Source organism: Catharus ustulatus, chromosome 11 (genome assembly GCF_009819885.2).
Source record: "Catharus ustulatus isolate bCatUst1 chromosome 11, bCatUst1.pri.v2, whole genome shotgun sequence".
Lineage (NCBI taxonomy): Eukaryota > Metazoa > Chordata > Aves > Passeriformes > Turdidae > Catharus > Catharus ustulatus.
In genome coordinates, this window is record NC_046231.1 from 15,563,061 (window position 1) to 15,580,822 (window position 17,762).

The following is a 17,762-nucleotide window of genomic DNA, read 5'->3' on the forward strand; positions in this document are numbered from 1 at the left end:
CTCATGGAAGTGAGGCCAGGATCCTGGGGTGGAGGGAAAGCTGTGGGGTGCTTTGGCTTTGGGGTAGCCTTAGGCAGGCTGCCCTATATGTAAGGAGTGGATGGAGGCTGGAAAGCTGCCAGTGTAGCCCAGTGAGGTTGGATCCAAGGGGTGTCCACTGGGGAAGAGAAGATATGTGGCTGCACAACTCTGGGGATGAGCAGGGTCCTTGGGAGGTTCAGCTTCCTTGTCCACTGCCAGGACCCCTGTTTGTCTCCCCATCAAGACCTGAGTGTCCCAGGCCATAGCCCTTTCCAAGAGCGTGAAGTCCTACCTGGGAAGGATCCTCTCCCTCCATCCCAGTCCTTGTCCCTGCTTGGGTGTGTCAGTGTCTGCCTTGTGCTGGGTCACTCCAGACTGGCCCCAGCCCCTGCAGAGCGGCCCAGAGCCAAACCATGGGGACAGTGTGGCTGTGTAATCCGCACTCCTGGTTGCCTGGGGTAGGCAGAGAAAGCCTGGACACGTGAGGAGGGAATGCAAACAGCCAAGGCTGAGCCGAGGTGTGGGCAGCGAGCCCAGGAGCCTTCCTGGGCTGGTTTGGTTCTGCTGGTCAGGGTGAACCTCGCTGAGGGGATGGGGTACACTGCACACACCCTTATCACTGAAATGCAGAAATGCTGCTGTATTCATCCAGGGCATAATGCAGACTTTATGCTGTGCAGATGTCTGGGATAGGATGTCAGACAAATGATTTCCACGTTCCCACTGAATGCAATTCACGGAGTGCTGGAAGCTGAGTACTGACAGACTGCAACAGGAAGAAAACTAACAGCTCCATATCCCTACAGTACTACTGCTAGATTAAAACTTTTTCTGTGCTTTAGATATGAACCTAAATAATCTATTTTCTTGGGACCTGCCCCATCTCAGCATTCAGTTACCTTTTCTCAGACCAGAAGCAAGTATGTCACTGAAGCTTCCCTTCCCATATATTTACCCATGGAAGTATAGTCACAGCTTTTTTTAATACTGCCAGTAATACTCGCATGAGAACAGGCTGTTGATGATGCATGAGTTTTTATTTGTAGCAGGAGGAGATAATTTAGTATGTGTAATCCCTCGGGGGAACCTGCAAAGCAACGGGAGCAGCAGGGCAGAAAAAACATTCAGGCTGCTTTTCCTGGCCAGATATGGATGCCATTAGCAGGGAGTGAGGGAACGATATAGGTCAGTGTCTCAAATAGTGCATGAAAATTGGATTTAGAGGGTCGGATCCTGTGGTGCATCTGTGAGGCTGCACTGCCACCTGGTGCGTTTTGAAGCACTCACAGCCTCTGTCCAGCGCCGCCTTTGCCTTGTTTTTTGTTTAAAACACCTCACCAAAGGACAACAACGCTGTTACAACCGCTGGCTGTTGGGTTTGGTTATGTAAACAGATAGGAATATGGCAGCACACAGGTCTGGGAATGAGAAGTGGCTGAGCAATGGTGACACCCCCTCCATCTGTCACAGCTGCACAGGGCTCCAGCTGCCAGGACAGCGTCACTGCAGGTCAGTGCCAGCCCCCTGAATGCTTCAGCCTTTGCAGCTGACTGTGTAGTGTCACCAGGTGAGCCAGGCTTGGCAAAGGTGGCTGTGTTTGTGCCTCCGAGCAGGTGAAGCAACCTGCGAGGGCTCAGGTGGGTGTTGGCACAGCCAGGTACCTCTCTGCAGCCAGCCCTTCCTCAGCAGGGATCCCTGACTAACGAGGAGGAGTCTCATCCCCGAGATGAGGTGGTGACAGCTAAGGGAAAAAACTCAAAGAGAAACTCAATTCCCTTTGCTTCCCAGGGCCTTGCTGTATTCAATCCTCTGAAAAGAGAGCTGGAAGCACCTAATGCCCTGAAAATCACAGAACTGCTCAGATGGGAGGGAACGTTTGGAGATCATCCAGTCCAATCCCCCTTCCAAGGCTGAGTCACCTAGAGCAGGTGGCACAGGAACATGCTTTGAAAGTCTCCAGAGAGGAAGAATCCACAACCTCCCTGGGCTCTGTTCCAGAGCTCTGCCCCATCCATGAAAAGAAGTTCTTCTTCAGGTGGAACTTGTGTTTTAGTTTATGGCCATTTTTGCAGACTAAACATGCCCAGCTCCCTCAGTCCCTCCTCATATGAAGGCTCCAGACCCCTCATCACCTCTGTGGCTTCCACTGGACCCTCTCTGGTAACTCCTTGTCTCCCTTGTACTGAAGACCCCAGAACTGGACACTGCACTCTAGATGTGCCTCACTAGGGCTGAGCAGAGCGGCCTAAACCCCTTCTACTGCCGTGCCGAGCTCAGCCGAGCCTCTCACGGCGCCCGGCCCCGCACGGTGCTCATCCCCTCACGGCGCCCGGCCCCGCACGGTGCCCGTCCCCTCACGGAGCCCACTCATCCCTTCACGGTGCCCAGCCCCTCACGGTGCCCATCCCTCACGGTGCCCATCCCCTCACGGAGCCCACTCATCCCTTCACGGTGCCCAGCCCCTCACGGTGCCCGGCCCCGCACGGCGCCCGTCCCCTCACGGTGCCCAGCCCCTCACGGTGCCCATCCCCTCACGGTGCCCATCCCCTCACGGTGCCCGGCCCCTCTCGGAGCCCGCAGTGCCCGGGCCGTGCCGCGGGAACTACAGCTCCCATGGTGCCGCGGGGCCGGGCGGAAGCGGGGCGCGCCGGCGGAGCGGGGCCGCGCCGAGCCCATGGCCGCGCTCAAGTACGCGGGGCTGGAGGACACGGACAGCGAGGAGGAGCTGCCGCCGGGCTGGGAGGAGCGCACCACCAAGGACGGCTGGGTTTACTACGCCAAGTAAGGGCGGGGTGGGGGCGAGCCCGCCGGGAGCGCTCTGAGCGCGGTGCGGGGCAGGAGCCGCCCCTCACGGAGGAGCTGCGGGACCGGGACCGGGAGCGGGTGAGGCGGGCTCTGTGTGCGGTGCCCACCCGGCTCCGGGCAGCGCTGGGCTGGGTGTGCGGGCGGCTCCGGAGCTCTGACAGCCGCAGCCGCCGCCACCTGCCCGCCTGGCAATGATGCCGGAGGGCCCGGAGCCGTCCCGGAGCTGTTTCGGTGCGCCTCAGCGCTCCGTGGGCGATGTTATTCCATTCTGCTTAAGCCTTACACAATACTGCAGATTGGCCAGTTTTCTTCTTTGCGGGAACAGAGAAGAAACGGGTCCGATGGAAGTTAAAAGCTGTGCATGCTGTTCCTCAGCTCTGCAGTACACCTCGATAAAGAATCGCATTTAGCCCCTTCAGCCCCGGACGCGATTCCACCCTCCCGGTTACAAAGGGAACGTGCCGCAGGATGAACGATCTCAGGAGAATATGTGTTTATACACCCTCCTCCTACAGAACCCCGCGGCTTCTGCAGCTCTTGGGGTCTGTTTAAAGCTGCAAGAGTTATTCCTTTCCACAAAAATTGGAAAAGTGTGGTTCAGTCTCACCCGTGGTGAATTCACCTCGTCCTCCCAAGTTCTGCTCTTAAAAGCACTGGACAGAATGCTTTAGTTTAGCCACGCTTACTTTGTAAACACTGCAATTTCTCCATCCGCGTTAGTTTCTCTTATGTTGCCTGTGTATTTCTCCATCGGTGTTAGTTTTTCTTAGGTTGCCTGTGTATTTCCTTTGACTTCCAAAGCTCTTTCAGGAAGGCTTAGTGAAAGTACAAACCTGTGCAGTAACAAGGTATTTACTGAGCACAAGTGTGACACGGTTAACAGGTCAGTTCCTGAACTCTTGTGAAACCGGACTGGTTCAGTTTAATGACACAACACGAATTTATCTTTACTGTCTGAAAATCTTGCCCAGTGTGTCTAAAAATAAATTGGATGTGAAGAGGTGTTGTGGTGTTGCTGCTTTTAATTACACACTCTATATGTGTGATGCTTCTGCACATTCTGGAGATTTACAGGAATTTCATGATTACAAGCCACACCTGATTGTAAGCCACACCTTCATGTGTCCAGTTTAGGTCTTCGTCCATATATAAGCTGCACTTTCGTCGGCAGCGAACTTTCACAAAGTTGCCAATTAGTAACAGAATCGTGGGATAATATGTATATTAAATAAATATCCTGCCAGCCAAGGCCTGTGGATAAACTTACCTGTCCAAAGCTACAATTGCTCATGTAGAAGTCCAACTTACTTATGTTAACTCTACAAATCAATATTGTTAGGCAGGAGTTTTAGAAAGGTGCTTTTGTAGTTTGAAGACTTTCTAATATTATTACTACTAGTTGGTGATAAATTATTTTCTTGCTTCTTTCTTCCATCTGCCAAGGATCATCATCTTTTTGAGGTGTTTTCTGAGTCTGTTAATATTACTTTTAAAATGAGTTTTTTATTTTTCTTAAGCAATAAAACTTGGATTGGAAGACAGACATTTATTTGAACTTTTATAGACTCCTGTGCTGTCTGGTTAGTTACTTTCAGAACTGTGGCAATATCTTGGGTTACATCAGAAAGATTATTAGCCAATTTTTAAAAATCTTAAACTTTTTATTTTCCTGCAGCCACCTAGAAGAAAAAACACAATGGGAACACCCTAAGTCTGGGAAGAGGAAACGTGTTGCAGGAGGTTTGTGTTAAACTTTTGTAATGAACTGACATTATAATACAACCACCTGATTCCTCCACAACCTACTGATCTCATTTTGGTCTTCTGGTTGTCACTGATTGTGAGCTTACAGCTGATTTCAGTGGGGTTTTACCTCTGTGGTTGTGTCTCTGTAGAGTGATCATTTGCAGTTTTATGGCTTTCCTGTATTGCTCCATAAAGCCAAAGTACTAATTCCAGGTCACAGGTTTTGTTTTAGTGTGGCTTGTAAAGCATATAGTCAAAAGCTGGGGTTCTGTGTTCCTGGTGTCCATCAGATAATATTTATACTTGGACTGTATTTTTCACAGAATGTGTTTCATCAAGGAGTATCCCTGACGTAGAAGGAACCCTCATTAGTTTTCATTTTACCTGTTTCCCCCCACCCAACTGAACATTTGTGCCAGAACAGAAGGCAGACAGTGTTGCAGGATACTTCCAGAGGAAAATGATTTCTCTAGGACCTTGGATCAGTGCCTTAAATCAGGTCTTCCAAAAGCTTCTGTACGTGGGGGTACTACACTGTTGGCAAGCCATGTTTCTTTTGGTGTTGGTCATCTGACCATAAGTGAAATATTTTCAGTAAATCTTCAGTCAGTCAAAGTGAAATGAGTACTTTCCAGCTGAGATCAGAAATACTGTGAATGCCATCTGTTAGGTACTTTTGTAGGATCTTTTATATAAGAATTGCTTATGTAAAGATGTGTCATTTTTCTTTTATCTATCCTTCCAACTTCATTGAATTATTTAGCTTTGATTTATTTTATCTCATGCCCACTTGAGGGCTCTGATCTTGCAGCTTTTGGTATGTGTTACAAATAACTTTTCCTATATGTTTTTGCTATTTATTTTAGCAGGGGTAGATATTGAGCTGTGAGTAGTACAGATCTGTATGTGCTTGAAAGCATGATTGCATTTTGCTGGTTTTTTTTCTATAAAACATGAAATAATCTTTATAAAGATTTTTTAGACTGTCTTTATACTTAATCTGCCAGTCACTGCACTTGTACCAGATCTTCTGTGTGTTGTTCTTCTATGAGAGAGCAATTGTGTGTGATTAGGGAAGCAATCCTCCTTTCAAGTGCTGATATTCAAGGGCAGCAGGTAGCTGCACCACCTACAGAAAACAATGCAGAATTATCTCATCAGTCTGAGAAATCACTTAAACTTCAAATTGAAGAGTATTCTAATGCTTGAAAATAAAGTTAATGTTTTATATGCTTCCTAGATCTGCCATATGGATGGGAGCAGGAGACTGATGAAAATGGACAAGTCTATTTTGTAGAGTAAGTATCTCAGATTGTGGAGTGTGTGGGAAGAGGACAGCTGGGTTACATGCTGAGTAGCCTTTTGAGTTATGATACTGTGACAGTATCAGCTGGAAAGAGAGATTAATAAATGCAGCTTCAGAATCCAAATGCAGTTATTGAAGGTCTGCTGTATCAAGGACATGTGTGGGGTTCTTTTATAGACTTACTAAGAGAACTTATCTTTCTTAATGTAACAAGATTTTTTTCTTTTTCCCCCTGACAAAATTCTGCCTTGTATACCAGGGGCTCACATGAAGTTCAGGATGGCTTGTGAAGTATGCAAATACAATTATTAATGGATGCTGTCATAACTGGAAAAAAGTTTGATTAAAAAAGTAATTAGGATAATTTTTATCAGAATGAAAAATTGCTTTTTGGACATCTAAATAATCCATTGGAATTGTACACAGCAGTGGTTGAAATGCATTTAAAATCTAAATGCAGGGAAAAGAAGGGTTCAAACAGTTGAATTTTTGTGTTCTTTTGCAGCCACATAAACAAAAGGACTACCTACCTTGACCCAAGACTGGCCTTTACAGTAGAAGAGAATCCAGTAAAACCTACTACTAGACAAAAATATGATGGGAACAGTACTGCAATGGAAATTCTCCAGGGTCGTGACTTGAGTGGGAAAGTGGTTATAATCACAGGAGCCAATTCAGGAATAGGTGGGTTAACATTGCATGCAAGGTAAAATATGGCAAACTTTGTCTTACAGCCTTCTTGATTGTTTACATATCTCTGCATCTTTGGTTTTCAAACTTGATTTGCACTTTTTTCATACAAAACCACCAGTTAGAAAGGTGTTTTTAAAAAATGTGTGGAGAATTTGGAGCTTGCAGGAGAGCTACAGGAGAGACATCAAGTGCTGAAGCAATTGATTTTTGTCTTGGAAAGTATCAATGGAGGCATTTCACATTATGCAGATATATAAAGGATGTCTGTGAAAGGGAAGGGAATTTTATTTTTATGATCTTGGTGGCTGGGACAAGGAGTGAGGTTTGTATGGCTGCAGGGCAGTCCAGGTAAAGTATTCAGAGAAACTTCCTAATGCCAGCAAGTAAACTTAGTGAAGATTTTCCCAGGATGCTGTGGAGTTTTTATTTCTGAAGTTACATTCAAGTGAATTTGGTGATGAACTTGTGTCAGGATACTTTACTTGATGTTCCTTTAGTTCAAAGAAATACAATTTATGACCTTCAGTAATCCCTGTTAGTTGTGTTGTCTCACAGGTTCATAAATCCTTTCAGACACCCAGCTTGTTCAGATATCTGTTAAATATTGCTGCTTCTGTAGTGGGTGAGAGATTCAGGTAACTGTTGATCTTCTGTTGCCTTTTGTTGTTTGCATTTTTCTTTGTGATGGGATTGCATCAATATTGAAGGAGTCCTTATGTAAGTTATTTGGTGGTTTTAATTTTAGTTCAGACTTTTGACTTAGATGCATTTTTGAGGACATTGGAAAACCTTGGAGACATTCTAAAAAATGGATTAATGGCAGGACTTACCACTCTGAGTTTTCTAGGGTTTTATTTCTTAATTATTGAAGGGAGTGTTACTGCAGGAGTCACACGAAGAATTCAGAGCTTTACTGTGCCTTGCAGTTCAGGGTTTACCTGCCTGATGTGCTGTTGCACATTGGCACTGCACTTGGGGGAGCAAGTGTTGCACTTGTGTCACAATGAATTTGGGCTTTCTAGCGAGGTTTATGTTCCAAATTCTTGGTACAGTGTTTCTCTACATTGCATCCAGCAGCACAGTTTGCTTTGTATGCAACTGTGCAGTCTCTGAACATTTAAAGAATTAGCTGGACTCATGGAGCAGAGCTGCCATTCAGCCTTGCTGAATGAGTGGGAGGTGTTTCAAATATGACAAAAGATTAATTCAATGTATGTGGTGTTTTTTTCAAGATTTTTTTTTTTGGTGTTTCTCTCTTAGTTTATAATCTGGATTGGTCACAAGTAATTAATCATATCCTTGCTCCAAATCTCTTTTGCTTTGGCATAAAGAGTCCATAAGTATGAAGGTAGCAAGTTTCTAATTCAGATGGTGTTTCCTCTTTGAGTATTTTGAGGAGTAAATAATTTCTGTGATTTCAGAACAGCAGAATGTTTTCTTTTCAAGGTAAGCATAAATAATTTGAGGGAAATATTGTTGTTCATTAAATAGATATAAAAATTAATGTATTACTTGTTGAGCATTTGTGCTCAATAATTCAAGGAAAAAAAATTGACTGAACCCTTTGATTGTTGTCCAAATGAGTTTCAGTGGAATATTTGAAAATACCTAACTATGGTGTCTGTCCATTTGTTGAGGAATGTTTCATTTCAGGATGGGTAGAACAAAGATCAAGCTCTAACTTGGTAGACTGCAGTCAGAAAAATGCATTTTAAATTACTGCATTGCTGGATGCTCAAGATAAAGTTTGGAAAATGCTGAGAGTCCCTTGAAAGATGGATGAACAGAAGTGATGTTTTTATTCATCCATCTACTCTGCTTTGAGATGGCAATGTTAAAAACAGATCAGCAAAGATGGAATGATGTCTTAATTCACTTTATTTGTGCATCTAATACAGGGACTTCTATGTAGCTTGTCAGGAGCACTTTTTTTCCTTAGAGTTGAAAAAAATCTCCTCAACTTCTGAAAAACAGAGATGCTTGCTTAGTTACTGAGGGAATACTTTGGATGACTTCACAGTTCCAGGGCTTTGGTGGTGCCACATGTTGCCTCATTGTTGTTAACTTAACATGTCTGTAAATAGGGACACTGCCTGCCCTGTGCTGGTTCTTTTCATTCCTGATTAGGAAAGTAAGAATTTCCTAGATTATAAACCCACTTTGTTAACTTAATCCTTAAAACTGCTGTGGAATACGTGAGGGGGGAAAACTACTAAAAAAATTACTTTTATAAAGAATTATTTTTTATTAGCAAGTTAGAAAAGGTTAACAAATGATGTTGCTCTTACAACACAAAGATGTCCTAGCAGCTTGGGAGTTATTACTGAAATATTTTCTTTTTTATTTTAGAAGCTTTTTCTTCTGACAGTGCAGTCCAAGTATTCTTTAGAGTTTTTCTCATTTATTTTTTTAAGTTCAATTACATTAGAAAGTTGAGGTAACTTTTGGTCCCAGTAAAGCTGGTGTATTAAAAAGTAGGACAGACTTACTGAACAGTTCAGTCTTGTTCTGTCAGTCCTGGTTTTAAAAGCATATTGTTCTCTATGCATTTAAACATGAATAGTGTAAATTGTCATTTGACTCAGTCAGTAAGATTTATTCCACGTGGAGGAATTGAAGGTGTGTGCAATTTTGAGTGTTGTTTTTCTGTTTAAAGGTCTCAACATGAGGTTACAGAGAGACTTTCCCCAGCTTGCTGCTGGTATGAGCTGATTCCTGCTCACCAGTGTTGCCAGTAGAGGTCTGTGTTGCTCTTTGAAAATGCTGAACAAAAGCAGCCTGGTAATATTGCTGTTCTTAGGAAATGCTCCCGTAGTTCTGTTTGTGTTCTTAATTATTAGGGCTAGAATTGTGAATTTATAAAAGTGTGTCAGCAGTTCCTCTAGGTTTAATTTTACACAGAGATGTGGTATTTTCAACTGTATGTGTAAGCAATCTCAAATGATAATTTTTTAAAAAATAACTTGGTTTTAGTATCAGAGAGCTGGTTGTGTAGCTAATATGATTTTCTGACTTATATAAAAATTGCTCTCTGTTTTTTAAGGCTCATATATGACCTGTTGACCATGGGACCACAATGTGTTCTGGTTTCTGTGTCAGGTTCCATCTAACCCAGTGACTGTGGAGTGTGTGTGAGTGCAAGTGGTGTTGCAGAATATAATGGAAGGGCAAAATGTTCTGTCCAGTCAGGCAGATTCCACAAAGTAGGTGTTTCTTAATGCTTTTCCAGGATTTTATCACAAAACTGTATTGATAATCACAGCCAAGCAGTTGCTCAAACTGTGATTTTAATTTTTCTGCTAGATGGAGGTCAAAAGAAGCCTGTTCATTGCTTTTGTGAGGGATGCCCCAAACAACCAGATGAGGTTTTTTCCAGAGGCTGAAGAAAATCCAGCAGCTCCAGCCACAGTGTGGCTTGCTGTATTGCTTTCCTTGATAATGTTTCCATGTTTTAGATTCCTCAAAATAATTGTTTAGTGTTTTGTTGGAATTCTCTTTTTTTTTCTTTTACTTTTGTGTAATAAACCTTAGCCAGGAGAGAAGCTGTGAATTAGGTACTAAATCAGTGCTTAAAAGATGTGCCAGTGCTCCAGGAAAATTTTGGTGTGAGAAGTAAAAGGTTCTTTTGTTCCTTGTACAGAATTTCAGTGTTAACAACTTTTGTGCAAAAAGTTGGGAAATGTGCTTATAATCTGTCTCAATTAAACATCTGCTTTATGATGTAAAAAATTGTTTTCAATGACTGGCTATTTAATTTTTATAAATGCTAAAAATTTTTGTTTTATTCTTGCAACTTTTTCCCTAATGACTCTCTGAGCAACCTGGTCTCGTGGAAGGGGATTGGAACTGGGTGATCTTTAAGGTCCCTTCCAACCCAAACATGTCTGTGATTCTGTGATTGTTTTTAGATGAAAAGCTGGCTTGAAATAGTAAAAGGGTTACTACAAAACTTGTACAGGTTAGATTGCAGCATTAGCACTGAGGCTTTGAAACTCTGTAAGTCTGATTACAACTAAAAACTATTAGTACATACTAGCAAAAGATGACACATTCTATTAAAATATGTTCTTACAAACCAAGGAAATGCAAAGCAACCTTTTTTAACTCTTAACTACCAGAATAGATTTAGCAGGCTATACTCTAATTCTTTCTTTAAAAATTGATTTATGTCTCACTCACAACTGATTTGCATCCCCTTACAGGTAGCCAGAACTTGAGGATCAGGTGTATGAAATCAGGGGAAAAGACTTAAAGCTTTAAACACTCTGCTTTGAGCTCAGCTCTCAGAATGGGGCCCTTGCTGCTTTTGAAATGTTTATATATTTAGTGATCTCCATTCCCAGTATTAAATGCTGTGGTTAATTGCAGTGAGGGTTTGTGTATAGACACAAACATACCTGAACACTGTGAAACTGTGGAAGGTGACACTTTGACAATGAGTGTCTTGGTAATTTCATTAGTAGTAATGATCATGGTAACAGGTAGATTATTAGGTTTGGTTCACACATGGTGGTGCTTTTGTGAGAAGTACAAATTATGTGGCTCTGCAATTTGTTTGTGCCTTTCTCTGTATCACCTGCACCTCCTCCTGAAATCTCTCTCATATGGGACATTATTTGAACACTTTACATCTGTGAGCAATGTAGAATGGTTCTTAGATCCTTCAGTTCCCACTATAATAGAAACTTTTCTGAGTCCCTTACTGGAAAATAAAGCAAAGATTTAGTGCTTGGGGATGTGGGATTAACCATGTTGATTCTGGGACCAGTAGTGTCCAAGATCAGATAATATCAAGGTGGAAATGAATTTAAACTGTTGGAGAGCTGGGATTCTTTGTTTTCAGTAAGCATACAGTGCTTCCATTAATTCAGAAAGAACTCATGACAAATTATTTTGCCATCACTTTATTGTATTAGAAGAGAAGCTGTTTCCAGTAGCTTTTTCCTTTTTTTGCTTTTCATCAAAGTAGTATAAAAATAAGTGAACCTGTCCATAACCAATACAAAGCATGTGGCCAGGCTGCTGTGCTGTGACTTCATAGTGGCAGAAAGTAAGGAAAGTTTGTTTTGTGGGAGAATTCCTGATTTCTCAGCTGTGTAGCAGAGTTTGAGCACTTCCTATGTTAGTATTGTACTGAATCTTTCTTTTAGTTTAAAAGAAGAATCTACCTTGAGAGCCTTAATAGAATTAGGTGTAGGTGACCTTTGTTGTATTTCTTAGGGCAATTAAGTGATCACTAATTGAGTAATGGCTACTTGAGCTACTACTTGTAACAGAAGAAAAATTAAACTTTTTTAAAACTTACCTAAATTTTTTGTGAAGACTCTTTAGGGTCTCTAATAGATGCTGGCTACTTTTTACCACTATGGCCTAAATCTGTGGGCAATGGAGAGATCAGAAAAGTATGATTTAAAAGAATATTTTTATTCCTGAAGGACTAAAAAGTTGACTTCCCTGTACCTGCAGAGAAGAGAATTTTGTGAATATGGGGAGCTATTGTAGTTCAGAATTTAGTGATGTTATTTGTGGATGACAGCATTTTTACTGGGGCTTCATCAGCCTTCAAAAAGAAGGTAACATTTGCTGAATCCTCATTAGACCAGTGAATGGTCTAGTTGAAGTCAAACTCTGATCATATGGGAGGAATTAAACAGACCCTTCACATTTCACTGACTACTTGATTTCATTAGTATTAGTCTGTCTTAAATATCCTGTCTTTTGCTGTACTGCCTGGGGTTTGGTGGTCTAAGCCCACAGATGTTTGTCTGTCAGGAAGGAATTATTCAGCCCTATTTTTGAGCTAGATTGCAAGTTTTCCTTGAAAAATGTGCACATTTTTTTTGAAAACACTGTTTATGTTCTAATTTTTCTCTCCTGTTTCGACATGAAATAAAGGTTTTGCAACTGGCAGGGCTTCTACAAAGGAACTGCTCAGCATAGCTTTTGTTTCAGATTCACTTCAATTTCTTGCATGGTTTTGGAATTTCTCTTACACTGGAACACCTGAACTTTGTCAGCCTTGAAAAAGTCAGCTTGTTTTTGTTGGATATTTTGTTTTGGGAAGAGGGAAACCTCTGAGAGAAAATACATCTGTCTGCTTTTAGTCTGTATTGTTATTTTTCACAGTTCTATTTATAAGATTTCTTAGTGTAAACTTCTGTTCTATATGGCTTATTATGATGAACAAAAGCAAGGTGCTTTCTAGTAATTATTATTTGCATCCTGTTTCTTAGAAGAGCAGAAAAAGGATGTGAGCTGGGGCAGCAAACTTGTGACAATGCCTCTTAAATGGTCTTTTCCCCAGTTGAGAGAAAAGAGTTGTCTGAACCAAAATTAATGTTCATAAATGTGTGAAAGCCTGCAAATGAATAAAACTTCTGCCTGTTTTTATGAAGTTTCTGTGCATGGTTCTGATGTAGCTCAGTGGTGCACAGAGGAGGGGATGCTGGGGTTTTACTGAGGCACTGCATCTCATGTTCTCAGTACAGAGCAGAACTTGGGGTGAAGGGGCTGTTCCAGCCTGTGCATGGCTGGAGATTTCCATGCTGGAAGTGTTTTGTGTGTGGAGAGCTGCACTGGTGCTTATTTATGGAGGTTTGGGTTCAAAGCTTATTGTGAGGCAGACAAAGATCAGCAATATCTAACCTTGGATTATTTTTCTTGGCCAAGTCCTGGCTGTCCTGAGAATGTTTTAATGGGATAGTTCTGTATTTACTGGGCTTTTAAAAGCATGGAAGAGCTGTTTCTTGATGTATATTTTGATTTCTTATGTGAATTTTAGGCTCCATGTATCAATAATTATCTTACATCCCATGAGTATCACTACCATGAAAATGTTGGTGCCTGTGTAGAAGTTTTGTTGTTTGCTTCTTCCTTAAACTTACACTTAGCTATTTTTTTCCTTTGTGGAAATTAAAACCTTTGTAGCATGTTTGAATTAATTTTGTTGTACATTTTTTTAGGGAATGGGAGTATGGTGCATTTCTAGGAGAGCCTGGGTTTTGCAGGAAGTGTATTTTTGGCCAGAGTATTGGGGTAACTGATGTAGAAAAGCACAATTTATGGAGGGGAATGTGCCTCTGGGGTGGAACTTTTAACTCTTCCTGTTGTGGGATATTTGTAGCTGTCAGTCAGGGATTAGTACTGATGGAGTTTGAACAATTAAAAATCCACTAAAAGCCATTATTTTCCAAATTTGATTAATAGAAGAGAATTTTCTTTAACTTACAGAACTGTATTCTTCAGATTTATGGCAGGTAGTAGTGAGTGAGTTTTCCATGAGTGCCATCACTCTTTTAGCTCTGGCTTAATATTGTGGGAATATTAATATTGCTCTGCTTTACATAAGGCTCCAACTGCTTACTTGTTCCATACTGTAAATATTAAGAGGTCCCCTTGGACTTCTTGTAATTTATTTTTCCTATTGAGTAAGCTGAAAATGGTGTCAGATGCTCATACTGCTTTTTCATGTCCATTTTGATGAATCTATTTATTACTTGTGTAATGAGCAGTACACATGGTTGGTTAGCCAAGTTATTGAACTTCATCAACCTTGGCTGAAATTCACAATGCATGTGAAACTTGTTGTAACATGTAAGAAATTCCATCTGGGCTAAAAGGTTCAATAATGATTACTGCTTGTAAAGGAATATTTGCACAAAGGATGGGATTGAGCCTGTGTTGTACTTTCATGTATTCCTTTTACAGAGAAAAACATCTTTGTAGAACAGAAACCTTCCTAGGTGGTACTTATTTCTTGTCTCCTAAGAGCTAGGAAGACTTTTCAACTTGATTGCTTTTTTTGTCTTCTGAAATATTTAATTTCACAAGGATTTTTCTTATTATTTTATGCATAATTGATATTCCAGAGGTGAAAAGACCTTTTGCATGATTCAGTTTGTCTTGGTGCAACATTGAGATTACTCTTTGCATCATTTTGTTTTGTCATGTTTTCAAAACTCATTGTGCTTCAAGAATTGTTTGAATACATACATGTACAGTTCTGTTATTTTGGAATGCTTGCTAGATGCTGGAGAGGGAAGAGGTTGCTACATGCATTTTATTTTCTAGCGACAGGATCTTCTGAAACATGTAGGGACTTTTCTAGATACCAACAGCTTCAGTTACAGCCTGTAGATGTACATTAATGTGATGTTTTTGTCTTACTAGCAGAAAAATTTTGGTGACTGTGTCTATGCTAAGTAGATGCACAAGGAGGAAGGATTTCAGTATCGTGTCCCTTTTGTGCTTCTCATGCTTGGCTGTTACAAGGTCTTGAAACTCAAGTCTGAAACAGTAAATCCCTACAAAGAAGGAAGTGAAAGGAGAGAGGTAAAATCCTGGGATCTGATTAAAAAGAGTTTTACCTTCAGAATTTGTGACACCAGAATTTAGTTTGAATTAGAGAAAGAGTAGTACAGTGAGAAAGCAACTGATCTTACACTCATCCTAAAGTCTCCAATACACAGAGATTTTTACAAGACAGTGTGTGATTCATGAAAATAAATTTGTCAAGTGTAAAATTCTTTCAGGAGTTCTTAATGGAAGACCATCAAAACCAAAAGTGCCTTTGCCTTCCTTTTTTAAATTAGTTAATAGTATTTGCAGTTTTTAGGTCACACATTAAACTCTTATGCCTTTCTCTTGTTTTTATTTTTCTTCTGTGAAGGGGAGTTTTTTTTCTTCTTTTCCCATTTATTCTGTTGGCTTGTCATTTTAATATGTGAGATCTCTGTAGCTTTATATTCAGCTACATAACCTCAGTATTTTTGTTCCTGTAACATCCAGCTGGTTTTGATTTCTTGCTGTACTTCCACATCATGGATTTCATCTGTTGCTTCAGGAAACTCCTACAGTGTGTCTTCAAATCTGAATATTTTCAGAGTAATATACTTTATTTCCTCTCCTTCAATTAAAGATAGTTACCTTAGTCACTGTTCCTAAGTTCCTATTCATAGTTAGTATCTTTGTATTAAAAATACTGGTTTAAGTTAGGTTTTCTCATTGTTATACTTTCTTGATAGAAATAGTATGTGTGAGAAAGGAGTTGTCACAGTTCAGTTGTGGATGTATTTATTGAAATCTTGTTCATGCACTGTGACTCAAGGTTCCAAACAATGAGTGTTGAAATTTTGAAGTTTTTCATGTTTTTCCCAGGTTGTGTTATCTTTGCAAAAGGTACATTTAGTGCCTCATCATTATTTATTCTTTATCCAAGTAGTTTAAAACAATACATTCTCTAATTGAGTTTCCTTTATTTTTTACATGAAAATCAAAATCATAAAACTTGTGGGGCATTTGCTGCCTTTGTGCAAAAAATTACAATTTAAAAGTTTGTGAGGAGGTTTGCTAATTGTCCTATATTGCAACCAAATTGAAGGAAACATTATCACATTGTGTATTCAGAGATTGAGGAATTTGAGAGATTCTGGTCATGTTCCTCTCTTACCTCTGGCAAGCATGAGCTGCATGTCTTGCTTCTCTACATTTGTACATTGTAGACATTGGTTGTGCTACTTAAGATTTTGAGAAATGTGTTTTTAACCTTATTTTACTTATGGAGCAATGTATGGATGCAATAAATTGCCTACATTTACAGATTATGTCCATATCCATATTCCAGTTTAAAGTGGGAGTTGGATTGTTCTGTCACAAGATAAAATATATATTTCTCTAAATCTTATTCTGTTTATTCAGCAGAGGGAGTAATTAAGATATATTAAGAGTAGAAAATATGGCAACTAAAAAAGAAAGCTTTTTTAAAAAAGCCTTATTTGTTTGGGTCTGTGTCCAGCTGTGAGCAGATGCTGAGGGGTATAAACTTACTCTTGCTTAAAGATTTTTAATTCTGAAGGTAAAATTGGATTATTTTGTGCCTTGCTAAGCAAAGAGGAGTGCATAAAAATATGCATGACCTATTTGGCAGCACACTTCTGGCATCCTGAGTGAGTGAAGATTGTGATCTGTGGGAAGGTGTCTCACTGTGTCTGTTTCTGAATTGAATCTGTGGTCCAGGAAACAGAGCCTGAGACTTCTTGGTTCTGCTCTTTAAACACTCATCTCTGGCAAAACAAAAAGTTGTGTATCTAGAATTTAAGGCACAGAGAGGCTTCATAATAGAATAGAGGAAAAATCTTGGTGTGGAGTGTGACTGTTACTGGTCCTTTGCTTTAGAGCATGGTTGTCACTGAGCTCTTGGGTGGGCTGCTGGTATTCCAGCTGTTAGCAGATAGACTTTGCATGTCTTCTAAAAAGATACAAACTAATTTTGGTGTGGGAAGATGCACGGATGTTTTCATGCACTTGAAGGTGTGGCAAAGAAGTCTTCATTTTTGTTTTATTTTCCCCCATAGCCTTACATTGTAATTGATTTCTAATTCCTGCTTGTTTTCCATTCTCCTGGCTTTTGTGTGCAGACCCTTTTTGTTAATACTGTTCTTATTCTCCATCTTTTGTTTCAGAACTCCATCTCCTGCCTTACTTTGTATGTCGGAAGCACATGATGGATCATTTGGGTTACATAACAGCTTCCCACCTCCCTCCTCCCTTCGTAGTTTAAAGCACACCCAAAGGTTTGCCAGTTTTGAACTAGAGACCAATGAACTGCATCTTTCCTGTGCTCAGGTCTTTCTGCAGGATCCTCAAATGACTCTTTTATTAAACTCTTCTTTTGCTGCCAAACTAAATAAATTGTCTTATCTCATATAGCCCAAAGACAGAGGTGGGTGGAGACTGACACAAATCAGGTAGTGTTGTTTTAATTTTCAGTCTGTTCCTTTCCCCTGATACAAAATGTGAGTTCCTTAGAGCAGGACTTGGCTCTGTATGTTTGATTCCCTAAGATAGCTCTTTTTTTTGTAAGCTGAACTGTGAGCTTTTTAGGACAGAACCTTGTTTTATTATTTATCTGTAAAATGTCTAGTGTGCATTTTAAATTCTTTCACTGTTTGTGTAACTGATATAAATAAATATCAAGTTTGTTTTAAGAAAAAAATTGGTCCAGTTTATGTTGTAGCACTTTCTCTGTATCTTTACATAACACTGAGATTTCTCATGAAATGACTTTGAGATTAAAGCTGGGAGGATCTAGCACTTTAGCTGACAGCACAGTATGTCTTTTAATTATTCTGCCTTGGATGAAGTATTCCTCTTTATTGAATTTACTTCTTTTATTAACATTGCACTGTTGTAC

The 17,762-nt window shown here is 40.5% G+C and overlaps 1 protein-coding gene across 1 annotated transcript in view; it reads left to right on the forward strand.

Moving 5' to 3' along the window:
* Positions 1 to 2,662: 2,662 nt before the first annotated feature.
* WWOX (WW domain containing oxidoreductase) overlaps positions 2,663 to 17,762 on the forward strand; it is a 477,785-nt gene continuing 462,685 nt past the window's right edge. Inside the window, exons 1-4 of the mRNA XM_033070142.1 lie at positions 2,663 to 2,802; positions 4,502 to 4,566; positions 5,813 to 5,870; positions 6,384 to 6,562. Coding sequence (XP_032926033.1) covers positions 2,696 to 2,802; positions 4,502 to 4,566; positions 5,813 to 5,870; positions 6,384 to 6,562 — 409 coding nt within the window. The 5' untranslated portion in view covers positions 2,663 to 2,695. The remainder of the gene's footprint in view (positions 2,803 to 4,501; positions 4,567 to 5,812; positions 5,871 to 6,383; positions 6,563 to 17,762) is intronic.